This window comes from Erigeron canadensis, chromosome 2 (genome assembly GCF_010389155.1).
Source record: "Erigeron canadensis isolate Cc75 chromosome 2, C_canadensis_v1, whole genome shotgun sequence".
Classification (NCBI taxonomy): Eukaryota; Viridiplantae; Streptophyta; class Magnoliopsida; order Asterales; family Asteraceae; genus Erigeron; species Erigeron canadensis.
In genome coordinates, this window is record NC_057762.1 from 22579031 (window position 1) to 22602902 (window position 23872).

The 23872-nt window shown below is 31.0% G+C and overlaps 1 protein-coding gene across 1 annotated transcript; it reads right to left on the minus strand.

Annotated features, from left to right (window-relative positions):
* Positions 1-14515: 14515 nt before the first annotated feature.
* Positions 14516-17157, minus strand: LOC122590087. Its single transcript, XM_043762418.1, has 2 exons — positions 16556-17157; positions 14516-14690 (listed from the first exon to the last, which is right to left on the minus strand). Exon 1 carries the CDS (start codon positions 17079-17081, stop codon positions 16557-16559), a length of 525 nt encoding a protein of 174 aa, XP_043618353.1. The 5' UTR covers positions 17082-17157; the 3' UTR covers positions 14516-14690; position 16556.
* Between the last annotated feature and the right edge of the window lie 6715 nt (positions 17158-23872).

Consider the following 23872-nt stretch of genomic DNA (forward strand, 5'->3'; position numbering starts at 1 on the left):
ACTTCTCACAAACAACCACAAATTTAATATCCTTTCTTTTCTTCTTGTCTCTGAAAGTTCCTTGATTATCACAATCAATATCAACCTACAATAATTTTCCTCCTGGTCTTTTTTCTCTGAAGAATCGCTGCAACAAAATACCCATATGTTTTGTGTCTGTTTTTTCTTGCATACTTAATCACAAACGAACAGTCCTGTGTTTTTGTCTTTCTTCTCGAATACAACCAAACATGAATCCTTCTCTAATCCCAGCTTATGTAGTTCTCTAGCTTGTAGTTGTTTATCACAAGCAAACACCCCTATTGAATGATTTCCTTCACATAAATCAACTTACTCTGTTTTCCATTACCCGAAATAAAAATTCCCGATCACTCACTGATCTTGCACTTTGAAAGATCGTTGCCCTGTTCTTGGCTTTGCACCTCAAACAACAGCAACAATTCCTGGTTTCCTTGTTCTTCATGATCAAATCAATCAATATTCTCTTTGTTTCTAGTTGTTGTTCATCACAAACGAACAACCTTCTTCAACGATTCTTCAACCTGGCTCTGATACCAATGTTGCGCAGGATTAAAATGAAATTGAAGAACAAGGTTTGTGTAATTGAATCACTCAATTAACATTGAATCAAACTATACAATCGTTGTACAATTTTGATTACAGAAATCTGAAAGTAAACTATTCTATTTATACCAGTCTAGGATGGCGGTTATTTTCTAACCATAACGATGCTTCACGAGCAAGTGTGTATTCTCCAAATAGTCACATCCGTTGGCTGTAAGAGGACAAACCGCTGGCCTCAATAGACACATCATTTCCTTTTTTTTTATTTACACATTGCATCCCTCTAATCTTAAACTAATTACAAATTCCAAAGTCCTACAGGTCTACAGGACTTGGGCCATAAAAGTTTCTCATTGCCAAAGTCAACAACAATTATAGTTATTAAGTTTTGGTTACCCAAGAAGCATGCATGAGTATATATATGCAAGTACTAGTAAAGAATGTTCTAATCATCTTTTTGCTTACAAAAATTTTATAATTATATGACAATGAGCTTTGAATATGAAAGATAAAACTACATACAATATATATTCCACCAAACAAAAAGTTCTAATAATTAACTAAAATAACACACACAAATTAAAATAGAGAGGGAATTTTGGAGGGAATTGTCGCCACCTAAAGCCTACTTTGTCATACCCATCTTTGGCGAAAATGTAAAAAATGACTGACGGCATATATAATTGATCATAACATATTGATGAAACAAGAGAAATACTAAATGAATCCATAAAAGGTGTCATAATATATATCATTCAACACAAATGATGTATTTAGTGATATACATCTATCACTTTGTTGAAATGTTAAAATGTTGTAGCTTTAAAATTAAACTGCATCCAACACACTGGAAAAGTCATTTCTTATTACAATAGATAAAAGAAAGATAGTATAATAAACCATGTTCTTAACCACACCCCGTTATCATATCATAGCATATATATATATATATATATATATATCTTTGATCGTGCATTCACCCGACTACCTGAAATACAAATAAAATAAGAATGTGTGTTAATTAGGTCGTAACCATAAAAACTCATTTTTTTAGGTGGAAATTATCCCAAAGCTTGTAAAATACTAAAGCCCATGTCGTTAGTTTATATACTAATTTTTAAAAGTTATATGTTATCAAAATAAAATCACTATCTAGATTAAATATACTAAAATTTTTTAAGTAAAGGTAAAAATTTAACTTGTTTTTTTAAGTAAAGGTAAAAATATTTTTACCTTTACTTAAAAGTTATATTTTATTGATCTTCCTTATTTATATATTTATATATATATAACCTCTATCTAGCTAATAATTAGTAGCTAGGAGTCTTATTATATGTGAATCTTGGTAGCCCGTGTGCCATCACAAAATTTAAACCAAACATCAAAAGTTTTACTTTATATATAAAAAGAAAGTATATATCGTTGAATTTTCCTAGTATTTTAAATCGTACATATTTATATATATATATATATATATATATATATATATAATTATTAAAACAGTAGAAATCCGAACGATTCTAAGGCGTACTCAACTTAAAGTTATCTTATAACATTGCCACATAGGATAAATCTTATGTGGCATCTCCACATATTTTTTGATAATATTTTTCTATTCTTAAAGAAATTTATTTTAAATATTTAAAGTAATGACTTACCTAATTTCTAATGCTATATAGGTATTAAAATCTATTTATTTTAGCTAAAAATTTGGTTCTTTTTTCTAACCAAAATTGAAGATCACGTGTAATTAAATGAATCATCGACAGCTACTTTGATTATTGAAACATGGACCTACGTATAATACAGTGTATATTAGAATTAGAACTTTTATTTATCTAACTTTTTACTTTATTAAAATAAGTGTTGGGTTGTTTTTAGATTTTTATGTATTTAATTTGGTTGTCTTTTTTGTTGATTTATAATCATTTATAAAAATCGATTACCTTTTTGACATACATACAATAAGACATATCAAGATATTTTTTAAGTTTCATTGTTGCTATGTAATTTATTGAAAATATATTATAATTTTTCTTTATAACGTGTGTAGTCGAGTCCAGATTCAATGCATGTTGTTTAATGTTTTTGTTGACCGGTTTTACGATATTTTAATTAGCCGCACATCGTGCGGGTAAAAGACCTAATATGCAATAAAAGAATATAAGGTACCATGTTTGGTAGGATGGTTTTCGTTCAAATATATATGGTGGGATTATTTCGTTCATGGAGAGTACTGGAAATGATTGAATGAGTTATTGCTTCGTTAATATATATAATCCCAATTGGATAACATATTTTTAAGTAAAGGTAAAAATATATAACGAATGAGTACGTACGTACCTTAACCGAATAGGTCGGTAAGATTGGAGGCCGTGTTCACCATATTATCACCAATCGTGGTAGCACCTGCTATTAGGCCCACTTGTACAAGTGGGTTAGTAGTAGGTGCAAGAGGAAATGGTCTTTGTGTGTCATCTGCAGTAGTAGTGCCTACTGCAACAACATCATCTTCACCAACAGCAGCAATAACCACAATAGTGGTAGAAACTAGCGAATACGAAAGCATGAGCTTCCCATGGGCTTCTCCTTTTGTCATGACCAAGTAACCGACTCTCTCGCGGTTCACAAGGACATCACGGAGAGGTATGGTCACTTTTCCAATAACACGGTCAGACACATGAGAATCATGTTTGATGTCAACAACCAGGTTGTACAAGCTGCCTTCGTTAGAAGCATCTTGTGGTAATTCCATTACCATGGAGGATTCCCAATGAGGGTCTGTGTGGCCTTGTTTGTCTGTTTTTGTTTTTTGTGGAGTTGTGTGAGTGTTGTGATCGACAATCAGAACGGCTGCATATGGCCTCATGCAACTCCACAACGGGTAAATTTGACTATTAAGTTTGAGATTTATTTGTAGATTGTCGAAAAGTTTTGGGTTTTGTGGCTGGTGATTGTTGATTTACAACAGATTTGCTAATTGAAGCATTAATTCGGAACCTGGTTCTGAGCTGCCGGCTTCGGCCATGGTAGCTCAGGCTTGATCAGGTGATATTTTTAAGGTTATTGTGTATATGATGAGCCCCAAATGATTGGAGGTTTTGATACCATATCAACAAGTATATGATAAATTTTATTGTATTTTTATTGATGATATAAAACTGATTGTGAGAACCTCATTTTATACAATACGGGATAATTGAAATATGGAAAGTAAATCAATTCTGAAAAATATGTTTCTTGGTGACCAAGTCGAGATCCTCTCTATTCGGATGTGATGATTTGTTCTGATCCGAAAATCCCTTAATATGGAAGTGATGATATAATTAAGATTCGGTTTTCTAACATGGATTAGAATAGAATAGAAAACAACATACATATAATAAAACAAACTAAATAGCTAGGGATTATTATTATATTAATAAGAGTTAATTTCAAAAATCGTCCTTGTCGTGGACTTCTACTTGCAGCTTTCGTCCCTATGTTTCATAAATTACAGTTTTGGTCCAAAAATCTTTGTCCCGTCAACACTTTTGGTCCTGGATAGTAGCGTCTGTTTAAAAGCCCATCACATGCCAACCACGTGAAGGTCATTTTTGTCATTTTTTAAAATTTATTACACTTTTAATCCAAAAACTTTTGTTATTCTTTCCCAGATCATCATCATCAACAACAATAATCATCCATTATCACAATTTATATCTATTATTATCATAATCATTACACACACAAAAAAAATGGTTTTTCAGATTTCACCTAAACCTAGATCTATCATCATCATCAAAATAAAAAACATAATCACCATTCATCAATAATCTTTCAATCCATCCTCGTAAAACAACACCCACAAGTTCATACACTAAAGTTTAAAGATTAATTCTAAAACAACTTAAATCCATAACAAATCTTTTATTCTAAATTTAATTCCTTGATAATAATTAATAATAATATATATCAAGAAAATGTCATCATTTGAGATCTGACTTGCACAATCATTTAAGATGTCATTAGCGACACCATCCATACACAACAAGAAGAAAATGATAGGCTAGATCTGATCTTTCAGTTTTTTCATCTTCAACTATATCTATATATCTACCTCCATGCCATTTTCGATCTTGAAGAAAAAAATGGTAACAAAGATCCGACCACCATCCATATAAACAAGATTTGGCTAACCACCACCATCCTACATCTACTACCGCCACGACGACATTATATCCAACCATTGCCATCCTGGATCTGCATAGTGATACCGCACTATCACCACCTTTGCCATAAAAACTGTTTGCCAAGGTGTTCCCGGAAAACTACGAGTGTACACCCGATCCGGTAAACGAAGAGTGATACTCTACCGTCGAAAAACGTGATCAAGTATATGCATGTATATATATATATACTTGTTGTTTTTATTGATTCTAGAACTTGGGTATCAATTTTTTGATGTGTATATAGATTTGTGTAGATAATTTGTTTAATGCATAGAAATTTTGAATGTTAGGTTTTGTGTTTGATACATGGTGAAGGCCACGATCTCTTTGAATTTACTTTTTATTGTTGTTAATGGTGAATATGAAACTTTAGAAATGAAACAAAAGTTAGAAGTAAAAATGTATATAGTAACTGGAAGGAAAAAAAAGGTAGGGTTGGGTTTATTGAGTTAGTTACACTTTTAGTCCATGTGAGAAGGAAAAGACTAAAATATTCACCGTGTGCAGGTCACGTGATAAGTACTTTAACGTCTGTCTGGAGTTTGGACCAAAACTATTGACGGAGCAAACTTATTTAAACTAAAACTGTAATTTATGAAACTTAGGGACGAAAACTGCAAGTAAAAGTAAACGATAGGGACGATTTCTGTAATTAACTATATTAAAAATAATGAATAAATCAGTGAGTACATACCTTAGTTACCGAATAAATCTACATACATAAAAGAGAGAGGCCGGGAACATGAAAATAAAACTACATACTCCAATTAACTAAAAGAACACACATAAAAGAGCGAGGGAATTTTGGAGGGCAATGTCGCCGCACCCGGCCTAAGTGAAACTTTAATAATGACTGACGTCGACATGGTCATAAAATATTAATTGATATAAATAAATATAAACAAGAGAAATACTAAATAAATCCATAAAATTATACTTGTCATAATATAAATCGTCATCCGAGTATCCTAACACAAATGGATGTACGTATTTAGTGATAGATAAATATATTAGATTAGACCTCGTGCGTTGCATATTTATATCTCATTTTATACCATTCCTCAAAAGTTATCGTAAGTTATAAAGTAAAAACAGTTATAAAAGTTGAAATGATTTATTACATATTATAAAATATACGTCAGTATAGATTTAAGTGCAAAAACACATCCATATAGATTAATGTGCAAAAATTCGGTTAAGCTCACCATGAGGATGTCAACATTCATTAATGGTTTTTCCATCACGATGTCAAGAGTCGCATAATAAGTTAATCGTTTAATCAAAAACATTGAGGTATGTCATTTTTCCCTCCAATGTTATGATATTACAAATAACTTATAAGTTATTTCACCGCTTGTTACACGGGAACAAAAAAAGCACATGAACTTATTGTATTTATTTATATTAAAATAATATAATTTTAACGTATCTATACTATTTTTACACGTATACTTGGAAACCAGGATTCTCTATTAATCTACCCCTATAAATATGGGAAGTGAAACTCGAACCCAGATGAATCCTCTTAAGGTCAAATACATTGTCAATGTGCCACCAACCCCATTGGCTCTATACTATCTAATAAAGCAATTGTTTTTTTTTTCTTAAACTTTCAGTCTTTGAAAAATAAAAAATACACTTCTTTTTTAGTATAAATTTGAGTAAAAACTGAATTGTATTGATGCAAAAGAATCGAATCAATAAGTTCTAGACGTCTGTTCAAAGACAAATTATGTAATATTAACAAAGGGTTGATGTAATGACTATTTTCGCTTTTTATCTACCCGGCCGTATGTTGCAAATTCAAGTTCTGTTTTGCACTTTATCATTATTATGTGTTATGTAAGCTTATTAATTAATTAAATAATAATGACATGGATGAAACGTAACGTGTAGGATAGATGTGGAAACTTATGTGTCAATCTCTAAAAAATGTCACGTATTATACAATGAATATTTATTAAAATATTCTTTTATATCCATATAAAACTACTGTTACAAAATATAACTTATTTTATTTTTTATGTGCCGAGGTTATCAATATATAATTTATACTTTTGTGATAGATTTGTAGTGAAAGTTAAAAATATATAACTAATAACTAATATCATTGTGGTGAATATCTATTAACAATGCAAACAATATTTTGTTCCAAGTTATCTATAGATAGTATAATTTTTCCAATAGATTTGTGTTGATAGTTAAAATATCTATAAAGAAGAATTTGAATAAATAAATTTAAATAATATATATATGCTTCAAAAATTAGAAAGAATCTAAATAAATAATCCGTCCATAAAATACAGTAACAACAAAATACGTTTGAATAACATTAGTTCAAAAACCATGCACATGTGTTTATTAATTATGGAATTCAAAATAATTAACAAATATAATTTAGTACAATTGGTAACAACGCATGACGCCAAAACTAAGGTCGGAGGTTCGAAATTCGTTATATACACCACCACTTTTTATTTTTTTTCCAATCTTTTTAGATAATACATTTTCAACCCTTTAAACTTTACATATATAACCCTGACCTTTTTACATTTGATGATTTGGTGTATTAGTTTAGTTCACTTTGTTGAATTTTTATTTTTTTTTGCTTTCAAACTTTTTTGTTTAGAAATTCTTTACAATTTTTTAGAACTTTTTGATTTATTTGTTTTTCAATTATTATTTGTTTTCATAATTTTTTTTTTGCAATTAGACACATTTCCACCATTAACCGATTTTCTTACATTCAAAAACTTTCTAGTAAGTACCACAACATGCTTTAAACACCGTCGCCGCCTTTCCTGGTAAGTACCACAACATGTTTCAAACACCGACAGCACCCTTCCTGATAAGTACCACAACATGCTTTAAACACCGATGCCGCCCAACGGGCGGCACCAGAACTTTATAGTTATTATAATAAAGGAGATAAATACAACATGCATAGGTGGAAGCTTATATGTCAACGTTTAAGAGACCAACGTGTGAATGCCACGTAGGAAAAAGATGATGTAGCGAAATCAGAAACATGTCACATATGCATTTGGAGATAGAGAATTATATATATACTAGGTTTGTTTCCCGCGCGTTGCGCGATTGTTAAAAAATCTTTTAATAAAATTCGATACAAACATTTTTAATTTATTTACTATTATATTTTAATTTTTTTTAACTAAAAAGAAGATGATACGATTAATTTAGTTAAAAGATTTGAATGTAACTATTATAAATTAATTTTTTTTTATATAGAAGAATAACAAATCTATTTATAAATATTTTCTAGTTGTCGTGCAAATAATTTTTATCTATTTATAAATGTTTTCTGCTTGTCGTGCAAATAATTTTTTTTAGATTACATGCCTAGTTACTTGTCATATATAATATGTCTAAAATATAGTTAATTATTTTAAAATAATTACTTTGATTACAAAACAAACGAATTTCAATTTCCATATTGGATTTTGAAACAATTTTTATGTTTAAAAAGTTTTTCAATTTCCATATTAGATTTTGAAACTGTCTTTATGTTTAAAAAGTTCACATATAGATATATCTAACTTGATAAATAAAGAATAAATATTGTGAAAAACATATGAAGATGACACATAGACTAAATCCTGCGTGACAATGTTTAAAGACAACTTTAGGTTGAGGTGGATAGCTTTAGAATGTCAGAATTCCTACTGTTTTATTATGTATATAGATATAGATAGGGCTGTCAATGAGTTCGGGTTGGCGGGTTGGTGGGTTGAAAAACTCCGACCCTAACCCAACCCACTAAAAGTTTCAGGTCAAAAATTTCAACCCTGACCCACAACCCGCCAACCCATGACCCAACCCATGTGACCCGAGAAGCAAATATATATAAATATAAAATGGAATAAATCAACGAATATAAAGCTTTATCATTGATGGTGTAAGCCGAAAACGAATGGTACAAAAAAGAAAGAAATACGAGGGTATTGTTAATACTTGGCACAAAGTTAAGAAATACGAGGGTATTGTTAATATTTGGCACAAAGTTAACAAACTTACCGCCTCATCCTACATCACTTATCATCTCACAGAATTTTGAATCCTCCTTTTATTTCATATTTGAAGTTACTTTAGGTTAGAAATATAAAAAAAATGAGAATATGATGTATGAATTAGTGTAATGTGGAGTATGAACTATTATATATAATTCAATTATTTTAAAGATATTGGGTTGGCGGGTCGACCTGACAACCCAACAACCCAACCCAGAAAAAATCAGGTTGGTGGGTTGGCGGGTTGGTGGGTCAAAAATACTCAACCCTAACATGATTTTTTTCGGGTTGAGTTCGGGTGGGGTTTTGGGTTGGGTCGAAATTGACAGCCCTATATATAGATATAGATATAGATATAGATAGATAGACATATATATATAGACATATATATATAGGGGTTAGGTATTGTAAAACAACTATTAAAATAAAACAAATAAGACATGATCTTGACCCTTGGATCATGGTTAAATTGATGCACGAAGATTCACGAAGCAATTGATGCACAATGATTTTCATAATGCACGGTGATCTTCAGTGAACAAAAACCTATTGTTTTATTTATTTTACTTTAATACTTGTTTTATTTTACCTAAAACCTATATATAGGGTGAGGATCCTGGAAGAATGTGTCTTAAGGAGAGAAGGGAGAGAATGTCCTATTAGCTAATCAGAACGCGACATGTGGCAAAATTTAAAAAGAAAGCGCGGTGGCAATTTTGTAAATAAATGAAAGTTTTGTGAAGCTTGGTCAGCTTGGGATCTCAGTGGGTTGGGTCAGCTTGGGTTGGGTCAGCTTGAGTTGGATCAGTTTTGTTTGGTTCAGTTTGATCAGTCAGTCTGGGTCAGTTTGTCTGGGTCAGCTTGGGGTCATGTCAGGTTTAGGCCAGCTTGGGTCAGCTTGGGGTTGGGTTAGTTTGGGGTCTGGGTCATCTTTGGTCATAGTTGGGTCAGCTTGGGGCCTGGGTTAGGTAAGTTTGGGGTCTGGTCAGGTTGGGTCAGCTTAGGGTTGGGTCAGCTTGACACAATTTACACATAATCTACACAAATGTAGATTATGGGTTTTGGGTCAGCTTGGGGCCAAGTCAGGTTAGGTCAACTTGGGTCAGCTTGGGGTTGGGTCAGTTTGGGGTCTGGGTCAGGGTTGGGTCAGCTTGACACACAATCTACACAAATGTAGATTATGGGTTTTGGGTCAGCTTGGGTTCTGGGCTGGGTCAGCTTGGGTCAGGTTTGGTTAGCTTGGGGTCTGGTCAGGTTGGGTCAGCTTGGGGTTGGGTTAGCTTGACACAATTTACACATAATCTACACAAATGTAGATTAATCTACACAAATGTAGATTATGGGTTTTGGGTCAGCTTAGGTTCTGGGTTGGGTCAGCTTGGGTCAGCTTAGGGTCTGGTCAGGTTGGGTCAGCTTGGGGTTGGGTTAGCTTGGCACAATTTACACATAATCTACAAAAAATGTAGATTATGGGTTTTGGGTTAGCTTGGGTCAGCTTCGGGTCTGTGTCAGGTTGCATCAGGTTGGGTTCTAGGTCAGGTTGGGTCTGCTTGGGGTTGCGTTAGCTTGACACAATTTACACATAATCTACACAAATGTAGATTATGGGTTTTGGGTCAGCTTGGGTCACGTTGGGTCAGCTTCGGGTCTGTGTCAGGTTGAATCAGCTTGGGTTCTGGGTCAGGTTGGGGCTGGGTTGGGTCAGCTTGGGGTTGACCAAGCTGACCAACCAAGCTGACCCAGAACCTGGGCTGACCAAGCTGACCACCCAAGCTGACCCAGAACCCAGGCTGACCAAAAGTTTGATTTATTTACAAAAATGCCACCGCGCAATTTTTTTTTAAAAACGACGTGTCACACTCTGATTGGTTAATATAACCTTCTCTTCCTTCTATCCTTAACACACCTTCTTATTTGATCTCTCTCCTATATATATATAATTATTAAAAGAGTAGTTAACCAAGCCTTTTAAAGCACTTTGCAAATTTAAAGTTATCTTAAATAATTGCCACATAGGATTTTATCCATGTGGCAACTTCATAATTTTTTTTCACAATATTGATTTTTTATTTTTTATATATTAAACCAACCTTAATTTTTTTATAAAATAAGAAATAGGTACACATCTTAAAAACACGCGGACCTTAACAAACACACCCATTTAATTCAACCGATTTAAACAACCTTTTCACACAAACCATTTGTTTTCCAATGATCCTTAATTTTCTTTTAACCGTCAAAGCCTCTCCCATTTTTATATATTAAACCAACCTTAACTATTGATTGTAATGCTCAAACACTCTCCCATCAATTTTTTCAACGCAATCTTCAATCAAGGTTTATTCTATGATCAGCATAAAAAAGTAAAAATATAAATCACCATAAGTTGTTTTGTTTTCCTTTGTTAAAGGCATAATCAAAATGATGAATGTTTTGAATGATTAAGTTCCGTTCCCCTGTTTTGAGTGATTAATCCTTTTGAATTATATTTTTCAGTCAATTGTAAAAGGATGAATGTTTTGGAATTGTCTGTTAATGTTAAAGACTAGATTGTATGGTTTTTGTGTTTCTCTGTATTTGATCTCTCGATCATTAATGTTCTTTTTAATTAGTGTACATGTTATTTCGTCATTTTCTTTCATGAGTTGTATAGCTATTGATCGATCTTTATTACAAAGCAAGTCTGCAATTTGTATTGATATTAATTGGACTATGTTCTTATTAAATATATCAAAATTTTGTGGCCAAAGGCAATTATGAAAATGAAAGCTAACCATCGATGCAAAAAAGACTCAAGATAGGTTTCGCAAATACAAATGCGGTACATGAGATCAACTGGTTCCCATTGATCTATCAATTATTTATTATTTTTTTAAAAAACAATTTAAGTTTGGCTAGGAAATAGAAGTTTCACTTATCAGGTCATGTGAACTTTAAATGAATTAATTTTACATTACATAATAATTTATAACATCTCGCGCATCGCGCAGGTAAAACACTTAGTGTATATATATACTAGATTATTTTCCCGCGTAATACGCGGGATAAATGTATTCAATTATTAAAATAAGATAATTAATAGTTATAAATAAGAAATTGAAAATATAACGTTACTATCATCCAGAGTATATTTGTATCAAAGATGATTATCAGGATATGTATGTTACATTTTTGTATAATAACATTGTAAAGTTAAATATATATATATATATATATTACCCGCTGAAAAATGATATTATTATTTGAAAATGTCTTTGTTATCTACAGTTCACATGATATGTTTGTTATAGGTTTGTATAATGATGATATACAATTAAATATAAATTAAGCATGTCTATTCAGTGTAATAATAAAGTTTTCAAGAAACATATTATGTTATTCTTGATAAAAAATCAAAATTTAAATTACTAAGTTCAAACAACAATATGTAACTACTAAATAATAAAGCATGTAACTACTCAATAATAAAGCAACTTGAATTTCACGCTAAGGTTTAAATTACAATGCTAGAATCATTAAATACTAAAAAATAATTAATAATTAAAATGACACACACTTATAAAGATATATAATAATTATATGGTTCTGGTTCATTTAAAACAAGAATACTATCACCGATAAAACAATCTTTTATTTAAAGATTTAATCTTTTTTTTATAGATTGTCGTGCATCAATATTATAGTGATTCAATGGTCAAATCTTATCTTATTTATTTTATCATAATAATACCATTACAATAGCTAATCTCATCATCATATACATATTTGTTCGATGTCAATTTTACCATTATTTTTATGATAGCCATTTAAAATATAATTGTGTGAAAAAATATTATGGTGTATTATAGTTAAATAAAAAATGAAAATGCGGTTATATAGTCAATTTAACATGTGTATTATTAGGAGTGAATTTTATTTAGAGCAAACTAAGATACGGATCTCATACTTATCTTGGAATAGATAAGATAATATTTTATTTAAATTTAAAAACAATAATATATTTATATATTAATAGATAGCATTAATGATTTAGTTTTTGCTCATATAATTTATAAAGGCTTGAAGTCAATAAATATATTGTCTTTTTTTTTTTTTGAAAATTGTTTTCTGATGATGTACTTATATATTATTTGACTATGTTATTTTATTCTTCTTTTTTAAAGTGTCGTGATATTTTTGCATAAATTTATGTAAAGTTGAGAGGCACGGATTCGATCCTTAAGGGTATCTAAATCACGTGATTATTCAATAAAAGTATTTTATCGGCATCATAATCATTACATGTTGAGATGGTAATAATCGAATGTAAATCCAGAAACAATATGTCCTCCTTTATCCCTTTTTTCCTATTTATTAATTTTGAAAATTCACAGAGATCTAATGATCTGAATATATAACTTGAACTAAAAACTCAATATTTGATCAATATTTGATCATAATATATAACTAACTAATATAGATTTATTAATTCATACATCATTAATTATTATTCTTATCTAATGGTTTTTTTACACCGTATATATACAACGGATACAAGATAATGAATTGATCATATATCCTACATCGTACGAATCAATATATTGAAATATTATTGAAAAATTAATCGAGTATGCTATTCTTATTTAAATCATATTTTGTTGTTCAAAATTAAAACATAAAAATAATTATTTACCCATATTTATCGTGATGATGATCTGTAACATAATAGCAAGATTTTTATGAAACCTTTCTATATAATTAAGAGAAGATATATTTTTTTGCATATTTGGCAATTATGAAAGTTAGCTATGTAGAATTTTTCATGATGTCTCATTTTTTTTATAATAAAAAAGTTTGAAGAATCAAATGAGTCTAGGACATAAAAGGTTAATAATTAAATTGATAGTTGATAATAATAATAATAATAATAATAATAATAATAATAATAATAATAATAATAATAATAATAATAATAATAATAATTTTCAATATTATTATTACTACTATCATTATTATTGCTATAGCTAGAAGGGTGGGGACCCAGATAGTATCGCGACTCCCTACTAATTTCTTGTAACTTTTTGAAATTTTCAATAAAAATTATTATTATATAAAAAAAATAAAATAAATAATAATAATAATAATAAAATAAATAATAATAATATTAATAAACATAAGAAAAAACACCGTCTAAAAAATAACAAAGTGGAAAATAGTTTAACATTTTTTTATGGATTAGAAGACATAGGAAAAAAAAGCTTAGAATTAAAAAAATTCCTTGAAGACAAAAAATGATACCGTAATTATTAATTGTAGGATATATGAAGACCATTGAATGAGATTTTGTAGAATTATGAAATAATAATTAATAACTAATTGATTGGAAGGAAATAACTCACGTGCATAAAAGGAAAGTTAAGAAACTAATCTAATGGACATAAATCATTTATCTTTTATCATGCAACGGTTGTGTTTTAATCAAAAATGAATTTAAGTGGTTGGTTTATAGTTATATAGGGGTTGGATATTGTAAAACAAGTATTAAAGTAAAACAAATAAGATAAGATCTTGACTCTTAGATCATGGTTAAACTGATGCACGAAGATTCACAAAGCAATTGATGTATGATGATTTTTATGATGCACGGTGATTATCACTATAGAAAAACCTATTGTTTTATTTATTTTAGATTAATACTTGTTTTATTTTACCTAAAACCTATATATATATCACTTTATTAATTGAAATGTTATATAGTAACTTTGAAGTTAAACTACAACAAATTCCAACACACAGGAAACATCACTCCTTAAATATTACACAAAAAGTAGATAAACCATCTTCAATTCTTAAGCAATTCCTTAATTATATATATAGTTCTTGGGGGATAATGCATGCATCCGACTACCTGAAATACAAATGATAATGTATGCTAATTAGGTCATTAGGTTTAAAAGTATTCTACAATGAAAATCTTGCATCAGAATTTTCCAGATTACAAACTAACGATCCAAATAATTAATATTATTGAAAATCAAACAAAGAACTAATCAGATTGGTCATCTTAATTACTGATTAATGCTTAAACAGTTAAACTGGTGGACTACTCTGGTTCCAAAAACCAGATGAAATAAATTTCATCATGCTTTTCTTTCAAGAACAAAAGTTTTCTTAAAAACTAGCAAATTATGTTAATGGGTATAATAGCAAAACTAGCATATATGGGGAGCCAGAAAACTTAATTTACCACTAAATTACGCCGCTAGAATAATGATTAATTAACTCTGTCCATGAGTTGGTTGCAGGTTCGATCGATTGTACGTCCATTTTAACCATCATCTATAGTCACGCGTACAATTTTTACTCAATTTACAATCCAATGGAAAGATAGCACGAAATTGTCATAAATTAAATACCATCCAAAATATATTGTCGGAGTAACCATAAAAACTCTTTTTTTAGGTGGAAATTATCCCAAAGCTTGTAAAATATGCTAAAGCCCATGTGGTCAATTTATATATACTAATTTTTACGTTATCAAAATAAAATCACTATCTAGATTAAATATACTGAAAATGATATATCTATACTATCTTATAAAGCATTTTTTTATTTTTAAAAATCTCAATTCATGATTTGAAATACCCAAAATACCCCCTTCTTTATTTATTAATTTAAACATTCTAAGCTAATTTATCTATAATACCCTTAAATTTCCACTCATTTTCTTCTCTCCTCAAATCTCAATCACTCATTTTTTTCTTTTCCTCCATAAATCATTTTATTCATCTAATTCATTCAAAATCTTTTACCTCAAAAACCGTATATTGATAAATTATAAAAATTATATGGGTGTTCTTAAAATTTCATGCTCTTTCATTAGAGATGTCATTCGATGTACTTTTGACGAATTTTTAAATGCGAGGACGGAGCCCGTACGGATAAATCATTTGACTATTACACTCTATGACTTTACCTCCGATGACCTATCACCCCTAGCATCTCACCGTCGCAATGCGCAGGCACTTTCCCTCGTATCTTTTAAAAATCTTCATACTTATTTTTCTTACAACATAATTACTCATATTATAAAATCCAAAAGTGAAATAATAAAAAAATTAATGGATTGTACTAAAAGAACTATTAGGAGGATATGTATCTAGAAGAAGGTTTTATTATTTTCTTGATAAATTGCCCGGAATAAATCAAATAATATTAAAAAAGAAAAGAAAAACTGGTTGAAGAGCCTCCTAAACACATTTCCACGCAAAACCTAGATAAAAGCATTCAAGTCAACACATATTTACAATATTTCATTATTGTCTTGGCTCTCTTGTTTTACATTAGTGCCCTGTTTGTTTTATATATCGATATATTGTCGTCGTTAGAAAAAAGATACACATATATATATAACCTCTACCTAATAATCAGTAGGATGAGTCTTAATATATGAGTATATGAATCTTGGTAGCCGTGTGCCATCACAAAATTTAAGCCCTTAAAGTCTGAAACTAACACCAAAAGTTTTACTTTATGTATAGAAAGTATCGTTGAACCTTAATTTGGAGTATTTGAAGTCTTACATGAAATAAAAGAATATAAGGTACAATGTTTGGTAGGAAGGTTTTCGTTCAAATATATATGGTGGGATTTGGTTCATGGAGAGTACTGGAAATAATTGAATGAGTTATAATCCCAACAGATAACATATTATTAAGTAAAGGTAAAAATATATAAATAGGGAAGATCAATAACGAATGAGTACGTATGTACCTTAACCGAATAGGTCGGTAAGGTTGGAGGCCGTGTTCACCATGTTATCACCAATCGTGGTAGCACCTGCTATTAAGCCCACTTGTACAAGTGGGTTAGTAGTAGGTGCAAGAGGAAATGGTCCTTGTGCGTTATCTGCAGTAGTAGCACCTACTGCAACAACATCATCTTCGCCAGCAGCAGCAACAACCACAGTAGTGGTAGAAACTAGCGAATGCGAAAGCACGAGCTTCCCATGGGCTTCTCCTTTTGTCATGACCAAGTAACCGACTCTCTCGCGGTTCACAAGGACATCACGGAGAGGTATGGTCACTTTTCCAATAACACGGTCAGACACATGAGAATCATGTTTGATGTCAACAACCAGGTTGTACAAGCTGCCTTCATTAGAAGCATCTTGGGGCAATTCAACTACCATGGAGGATTCCCAATGAGGGTCTGTGTGGCCTTGTTTGTCTGTTTTTGTTTTCTGTGGAGTTGTGTGAGTGTTGTGACCCACAACACGAACGGTTGCATATGGCCTCATGCGGCCCAAGTGTGCACTGAGGTCTTTCAGGCCAACAACATGGTGAAGGGTGATGTACACGAATTTGCTTTTTGCCATTTTTTGATTGTTGGGGAGAAATTTTATACAGCATATATATATATATATAGGGTAAACTACACTTTTGGTCCCTAAATTTGAAACGTTTTTCATTTCTAGTCATGAAATTTCGAAATTTGAAAATTTCATAATGAACTTGCCACTTTTTTTTTACTTTTAGTCAACGCGTCAACTTCATTAGATTTTCTTGGTTAGCTTGCCCACGTTATTTAGTTTTTCTTTTTCACTTCCCATCCTAGCTTCCTTTTGATTCTAATATTAAAAGTGATAATCGGTCCAACTTTAGATATTAGATATTGTTTTAACCGATTAGTGAAATTACATATTCATTTATTGTGTTTTAAAATAAGTTTTTTTTTTATGTTTACAATTTACTACTCTATTGGTTATAAAGTAGTTTGATTAGATGAAATAATTGTTTTTTTTTAACGACGAAATAATTGTTGGTTGAAATTTTTATTTATAAAGGTATATTTTTTTAGTGATTGTGTTTGAAGTTTTGAGTCTTCTTATGTTTACTTTAACCGTAAAATTTTGTTTGTGTTATACAAATTTATATAATTTTTCTTAATTTATTTTATTAACTATTGATAAACTAAAATAAAAATCAGATCGATATTGTAACGGTTATCCGGAGTAACGTGTTATATGGTTTTTTTCTGAATAATCGATGACGTCTTATGTAAAAATACAAATAAAAAATTTTACGGTCAAACTTAAAAACAAAAATACAAAGAAAAAATCAAAATATAAAATTTAAATGGGACGAATAAAGTATTTATATAAAAAAAATTAGGTAAATTACACTTGTTCAAAAAAAATTAAGTAAATTACACTTGTTCAACTACCAATTATTTTATCTTTGTTAAAAAAAAAATTAGTTATTTCATCTAATCAAACTCTTTTATAACCAATAGAGTAGTAAATTGTAAACACAAAAAAAAAAAAAAATTGTTTCAAAACACATTAAATGAATATGTAATTTCACAAAGCAGGTATCACTTTTAATAATGGAATCAATGGAAAGGACAAAAGGTGAAAAGAAAAACTAACAAATGTGAGCAAGTTAACGTAGAAAGCAAACGAAGTTGACGCGGTGATCAAAAGTGAAAAAAAGTGGCAATTTTAGTATAAAATTTTCAATTTTTGAAGTTTAGCAAATTCAGGAACCAAAAGTGTAATTATATATATGACGTGTGTAGCAGGGGATAATCCATAATTGAAATGGGTCTACATGGGAGATGAAGACATAAAGTAAAAGATTCCATAAATTAAGCTACTTTGTAGCTGAAATCTCTGACTTTTTTTTGTTGACTTGTTTCTAACTATTAAGCTTAATCAAGGGTTAAATTTAAATTCGTCACTAGGTTTTCTAAAATTATATTTCATTCCTTAAAACTAAAAAAAGGTTTTTTTCATACATCTCTATGATCCTTAAAACTAAAGAAAGGTTTTTTTCATACATCTCTATGATCTTACTTTCGTTATGAACGACCTGTCCTAGCTTTTAACTCTTCGACATGCAACTCACATCGAGGAGGGATTTTTAACATATCATACATCTTGATTAATTCTTTGTATTCAAACAAAAAATAGAGGAACTCTTTTACAATTTACTTCTTTATCCAAATATATGTATATGGAGGATGCAAATATAAAATTGTCTCATATATATCTATTTTAAGTATATATGGAACTTTTATTATAAAAATTCTTTTAATCCATTAAGTTCATAAGCCTGTATTATATATTTATTTGTTATACAATAAATAAAAAGTAGAGTAAAATTATATTTTTCGTCTCTAAAGTTGACGCGTTTTTCACTTTTCATCCTTAAAGTAAAAAAAATTACAATTTTGACCCTAAACTTGACAGATTTTTGCAATCGACGTCCCTCGCCAAACGGTGTTAGGTTTCAGCCGTTAAGTCCCACACGTGCAAACCACGTGAGGGATTGGAAGTGCAAAACGTGATATGTTCAGGGACGAAAAATGAAATTTAATTTTCTGTTGTCATCATCTTCATCTTCTCTGGCTAACTTTCATCGGAAAATTCGTCGGAAAACTTAAAATGCCGATATCTCACTCGTTTCTTCGAATTAGACTACGAAATCACCACCAAACTTCTCCAAATTAATTTCCGCAAGAATCCTAACAAAACAATTTCAGATTCAACACTTACCGGAAAACACAAAACTTCTCGTAGTACCACTCGTTCGACTTTTCATGTCCCTTCAACTGTTATCTCTTTATATTATCATGCCAGACATTCATGCTTTATGTTATCTCTTCGACTGTTACCATGTCTTCGTAACTATCCGAACACATATCTAGTATTTTTTTTTATGTAATGTTAAACTCTTCAACTTAATTTTATGTAATGTTATTGATGTTGCTTGTCAGACTGTTTATGAAGGTCGTATTTATCAACTGAAACTATTTTGTGGACCTGAGTATTCCATGGCGGCGAGATTTTGAGTTTTTCAGCAAATGTTGAATCTGAAATCTTTCGGTTAGGATTCGTGCGAAAATTAATTTGGAGAAGTTTTGTAACACCCCAAAGATTTTAAAGGTAAAAGAAATTAACCCCTTTTTATAGTTTTGACATTAAAGTAATTTCCTAGTATTTTATTTTTGAATATGGGGTTAATTTAGTTGGAACTTTAACGGATAGCGGGAAAATAACCCTCAAAATTTGGAATGGGTCGTGGCACCTTCTAGATGTGCCAGACATCCCTTTTGTTGTTAGAAACCTCCTTCCACTCACTCGTTTCCATTCTCTTCTATTTTCTTCATGCAAGACTAATCTTGTTTCTTCAAAAATTAAAGTAATCCTCTTTAATTCAAGAATAGAAATCACAATAACAATCATCACCAACTTTAGTCTTCATTCAAGAATTTAAAAGCTAGGGTTTGGTGATTTTAGTGGGGGTGGCCGAAAATTGAGAAGAAAAAAAAAGGAAGGATTCGTGAATTCAAAATCTCAAGTAATTATCTTCCATTGTGAGGTAATGAATTTTCCCAATCTAGCTTTGTCAATTCTCTTGAAAATTAGGGTTCATGAGTGAACCAATTTGGGGGTTTTACTAGAAAAATGATTTATGGTTAATTTTTCCCCAATTCCTTAGTTAACCTAGTTGTCATTGAGTTATATGATATGTTTGATTATGAAAATAATGAGTGCATGTGATAAATTTGAGTTCTTGAGAAAAGATGAGTTTTGACTAGTTATGGAATTGTTGATGAAAATGGTAGATTGAGCTACCTAGTGTGTTTGTTAAAGAAAATGAAACTCAATGACAAATGGGTTGGGTTTTGGGTCTAGGAAGGCTAGTGATTGAGTATGACTAGATTGAGCTAGTCATAGTTGTGAATGTAAGCTTATGCATTTTTACGATATGATCATAGGTTGAAGATTGCTTGTACTTGTTCATTTAGCGTTATTATCTTTGTTGCGGAGGAGGTGAGTATTCTTGCATACCTTTATGTATACGTTGGGCCAATTACCATGAGATGTGAATTTTCCAAGCATGGTAATTGGTTCGGCGTTAAGCCCATGTAGGGCATTGTTTATGAGGCCTAAGAACCTCCGGGGCCTAAGAATCCCGATAGTTGATGTGATATGAGGCCTAAGAATCCCGATAGATATGATTTGTTATGATTGTTTAGCTTATATGGATCCATATATGTATTGTTTGTGTGCAAGGTGAATATGTAAATGTGACATGACGATGCCATAGGTTACATGTGAAAGTCCTTGTACTATGCCCTCCTTCGTATTCATAAATGTATGCAAGTATATTCACTAAGCCTTTGCTTATATTTTAGATGTTTACCCTCTTATATAGGTAGTTCCGGAGGAAGGAACTAGTGATTGTTGATTGAGGATAGTTGATTTAGAGTTTGAAGCGATTTTTGGACGTCTTGAAGGTAATTAGGTCATTCCCGGGCAAATGACGATCTTTTGGTATAGAAGCTTAGTTGTCCCTCATTTCTTGGCTCATGGTACATTTTAGTTTGGGGTCATGCTTTTGGGTAAATTTCTGTAAATGTTCCAGTTGTAAAGTTTTTGGATAGTTGTGAATTCATACTTTTGGTCAAAAAGGTGTCAAAGTGGGTGAATGACCCGTTTGATGGAAATCTTGATTTGTGTACTCGTTGATGTTGTAATGTGTTTGAAATGTGTCTTTATAGTTGTTGGAATATTTGAAATTTAGTTTGTGGAAGTTGGGCAAATGAATATTATAGTTTGGAGTTGTTTGGTATGTCAAATGGCTGGTTTTTGCATCAGGTGTAGGTCTGAAAGTTCACACTGAGTCGCAGTGGGAGGTGTCCTAACCCCACTGAGTCGTAATGGGAGGTTTTTCGCTCGCAGATCAGAGATTTCCCACTGAGTTGCAGTGGGAGGTGTCCTAACCCCACTGAGTCGCAGTGGGGGTAAAAAAAAAAAAACTTGTATTTTCGGTTTATCGAATCGGGTTCTTTCAAGTTTGGTGGTAGTTTCGTGGTCTAATTCGAAGAAACGAGTGAGATATCGCCATTTTAAGTTTTTCGGTGAATTTTCCGACGAAAGTTAGCCGGAGAAGATGAACATGATAACAACAGAAAATTAAATTTCATTTTTCGTCCCTGAACATGTCACGTTTTGCACTTTCAGTCCCTCACGTGTTTTGCACGTGTGGGACTTAACGGCTGAAACCTAACACCGTTTGCGAGGGATGTCGATTGCAAAAATCTGCTTCAGAGTCAAAATTATAATTTTTTCAATTTAGAGATGAAAAGTGAAAAACGCACCAAATTTAAAGACGAAAAATGTAATTTACTCTATTAAATAATTGATACACAATATATAAGATATTTCACACTTAAACTTAAATTTAAATATAAAATAACCTTATATGCAATATATGGGATATAATTTATTAATTCTAGTTAGGTTGGTGTGGCCGTGTTCACCAAGTTATCACCAATTGTGGTAGCACTTGCTGTCAACCCCGTTTGTACAAGTAGGTCAGTACGTAGTAGGTGCAAGAGGAAGTGGCGGTGCTTGCGCATGATCAGTATGTGTGTCAAAAACTCTCCATGATAAAGTCAAAAAACAACTGGAATTATATATATTATAGGTACTATATTATATTTCATAGTAATTGTTTCACAAGTTTGTTATGGCCGGTTGGACATTAATTTGGGCATTTGGCCACAAAGTCAATTACTTCGTGATGTTTTTTCCTAGATGTGTGTCAAACGGAACTCCCCGTGATAGTAATTTAAATGTATGTGGGTTCCCTGATATATCAAATTGGAGGTTATCCAATATTTTCTACAAGATCTAGCTAGTTTGGTCATAGAAGGCTTCCTTTAATTTGTTTACTAATCTTAGTCTTAAGGTGGATACATATATTGATTTCTGCTATGTAATTTCATATGGTTTCTACTTTTTTATTTTTAGGTTACAACGGATATATAATATGTTTGATACAAATATTTTAGGACGGGAAAGAGAGCAATGAACCAAAGACGATATCCACCATACGGTGTGGACTCTTACTTTGACCATTGACCAGCGTAACGACGAAATAAGATGGACCAATATGAAGACTCTAACATCAACTTCTTAAGGGTGTTTCTTAAACAAAATCTTTAAGTACTATAAATGAAATTATAATTTAAAAACTTGATTAATACTTGTTATCCTAACTTGTACTTGTAATCCTAACTCGTTTAAGTACTCCATTTAGTATATTTTCTATAAGAATTTGATTAAAACTTCCAGCATTCTTATACAGGTAAGCAATTTTGACTGTTTTATAATGAATGTGACAATTTGAGTTAATGTCCGGCCTTGAGCAAGTGCAGGCGGCACAATTAAGCAGGGCCTCAAAATTTTAGGGGTACCAAATTTTGCAAGATTCCTTAATATATATATATGTCTGTTATGCATGTATTATTACTCCACCGTCTAAGACTAGTGGATAGTAAAGCCCAACTTTGATCAAAGAGTAAAAGTCCAATACTTTTTATTCTATAGAATTGTATTGTATTGAATATATATATATATATATTAAACGAACCCATCTATTTTCTTTATTTATTTTTTTTTTAACGTTTTCGACTTTTCTGAACAAATTGCATAGATCCAAACGCAAACTGTAAGTTAAAATTAAACATAATTGCATAGAGCGCATCGATTATGAAGAGTTGATCAATAATTTTGCTTCCAAAAATGCTAGGAGAATGGCACTATTCAAAGTATAATTTTTAATGCATTTATCGATTAAGTTATAGAACTTTGTTAAATTGTTTTCTTTTTTAAAAATATTATTGTTATAGTTGTTTTAAACAATTATAAATATCTACTATCTCTTTTGTTTTTAATTTTTTTTTAAGTGTTTAGTGGAAACCTTTTATATTGTCGAGCAGGATACCTAAAATTCATGGGACGGGCCTATTCGAGTTATTTTATTTTGTCAAAAGTCAGCACCCTAAATGTATACGAGTAATATTAATACAACCTCTTAAGTCGGTTTTTCTACAAAGTTAATTGTTATTGTAATAATTAATTGTAAATAATCATATTGAATACACCATATGCTTATTAGAAGTGTGGACAAACAAATGCATCTTTCAACCTGACCCGATCCTTTCCAACCTTTGCAAAAGAATACTCGATTTGACCTTTCCAACCTTTGCAAAAAAAAAAATAATGCTTGATTT

Excerpts from the sequence above, each read along its gene's own strand:
- LOC122590087 (XM_043762418.1), bottom strand. The coding sequence starts at position 17,081 with ATGAGGCCATATGCAACCGTTCGTGTTGTGGGTCACAACACTCACACA.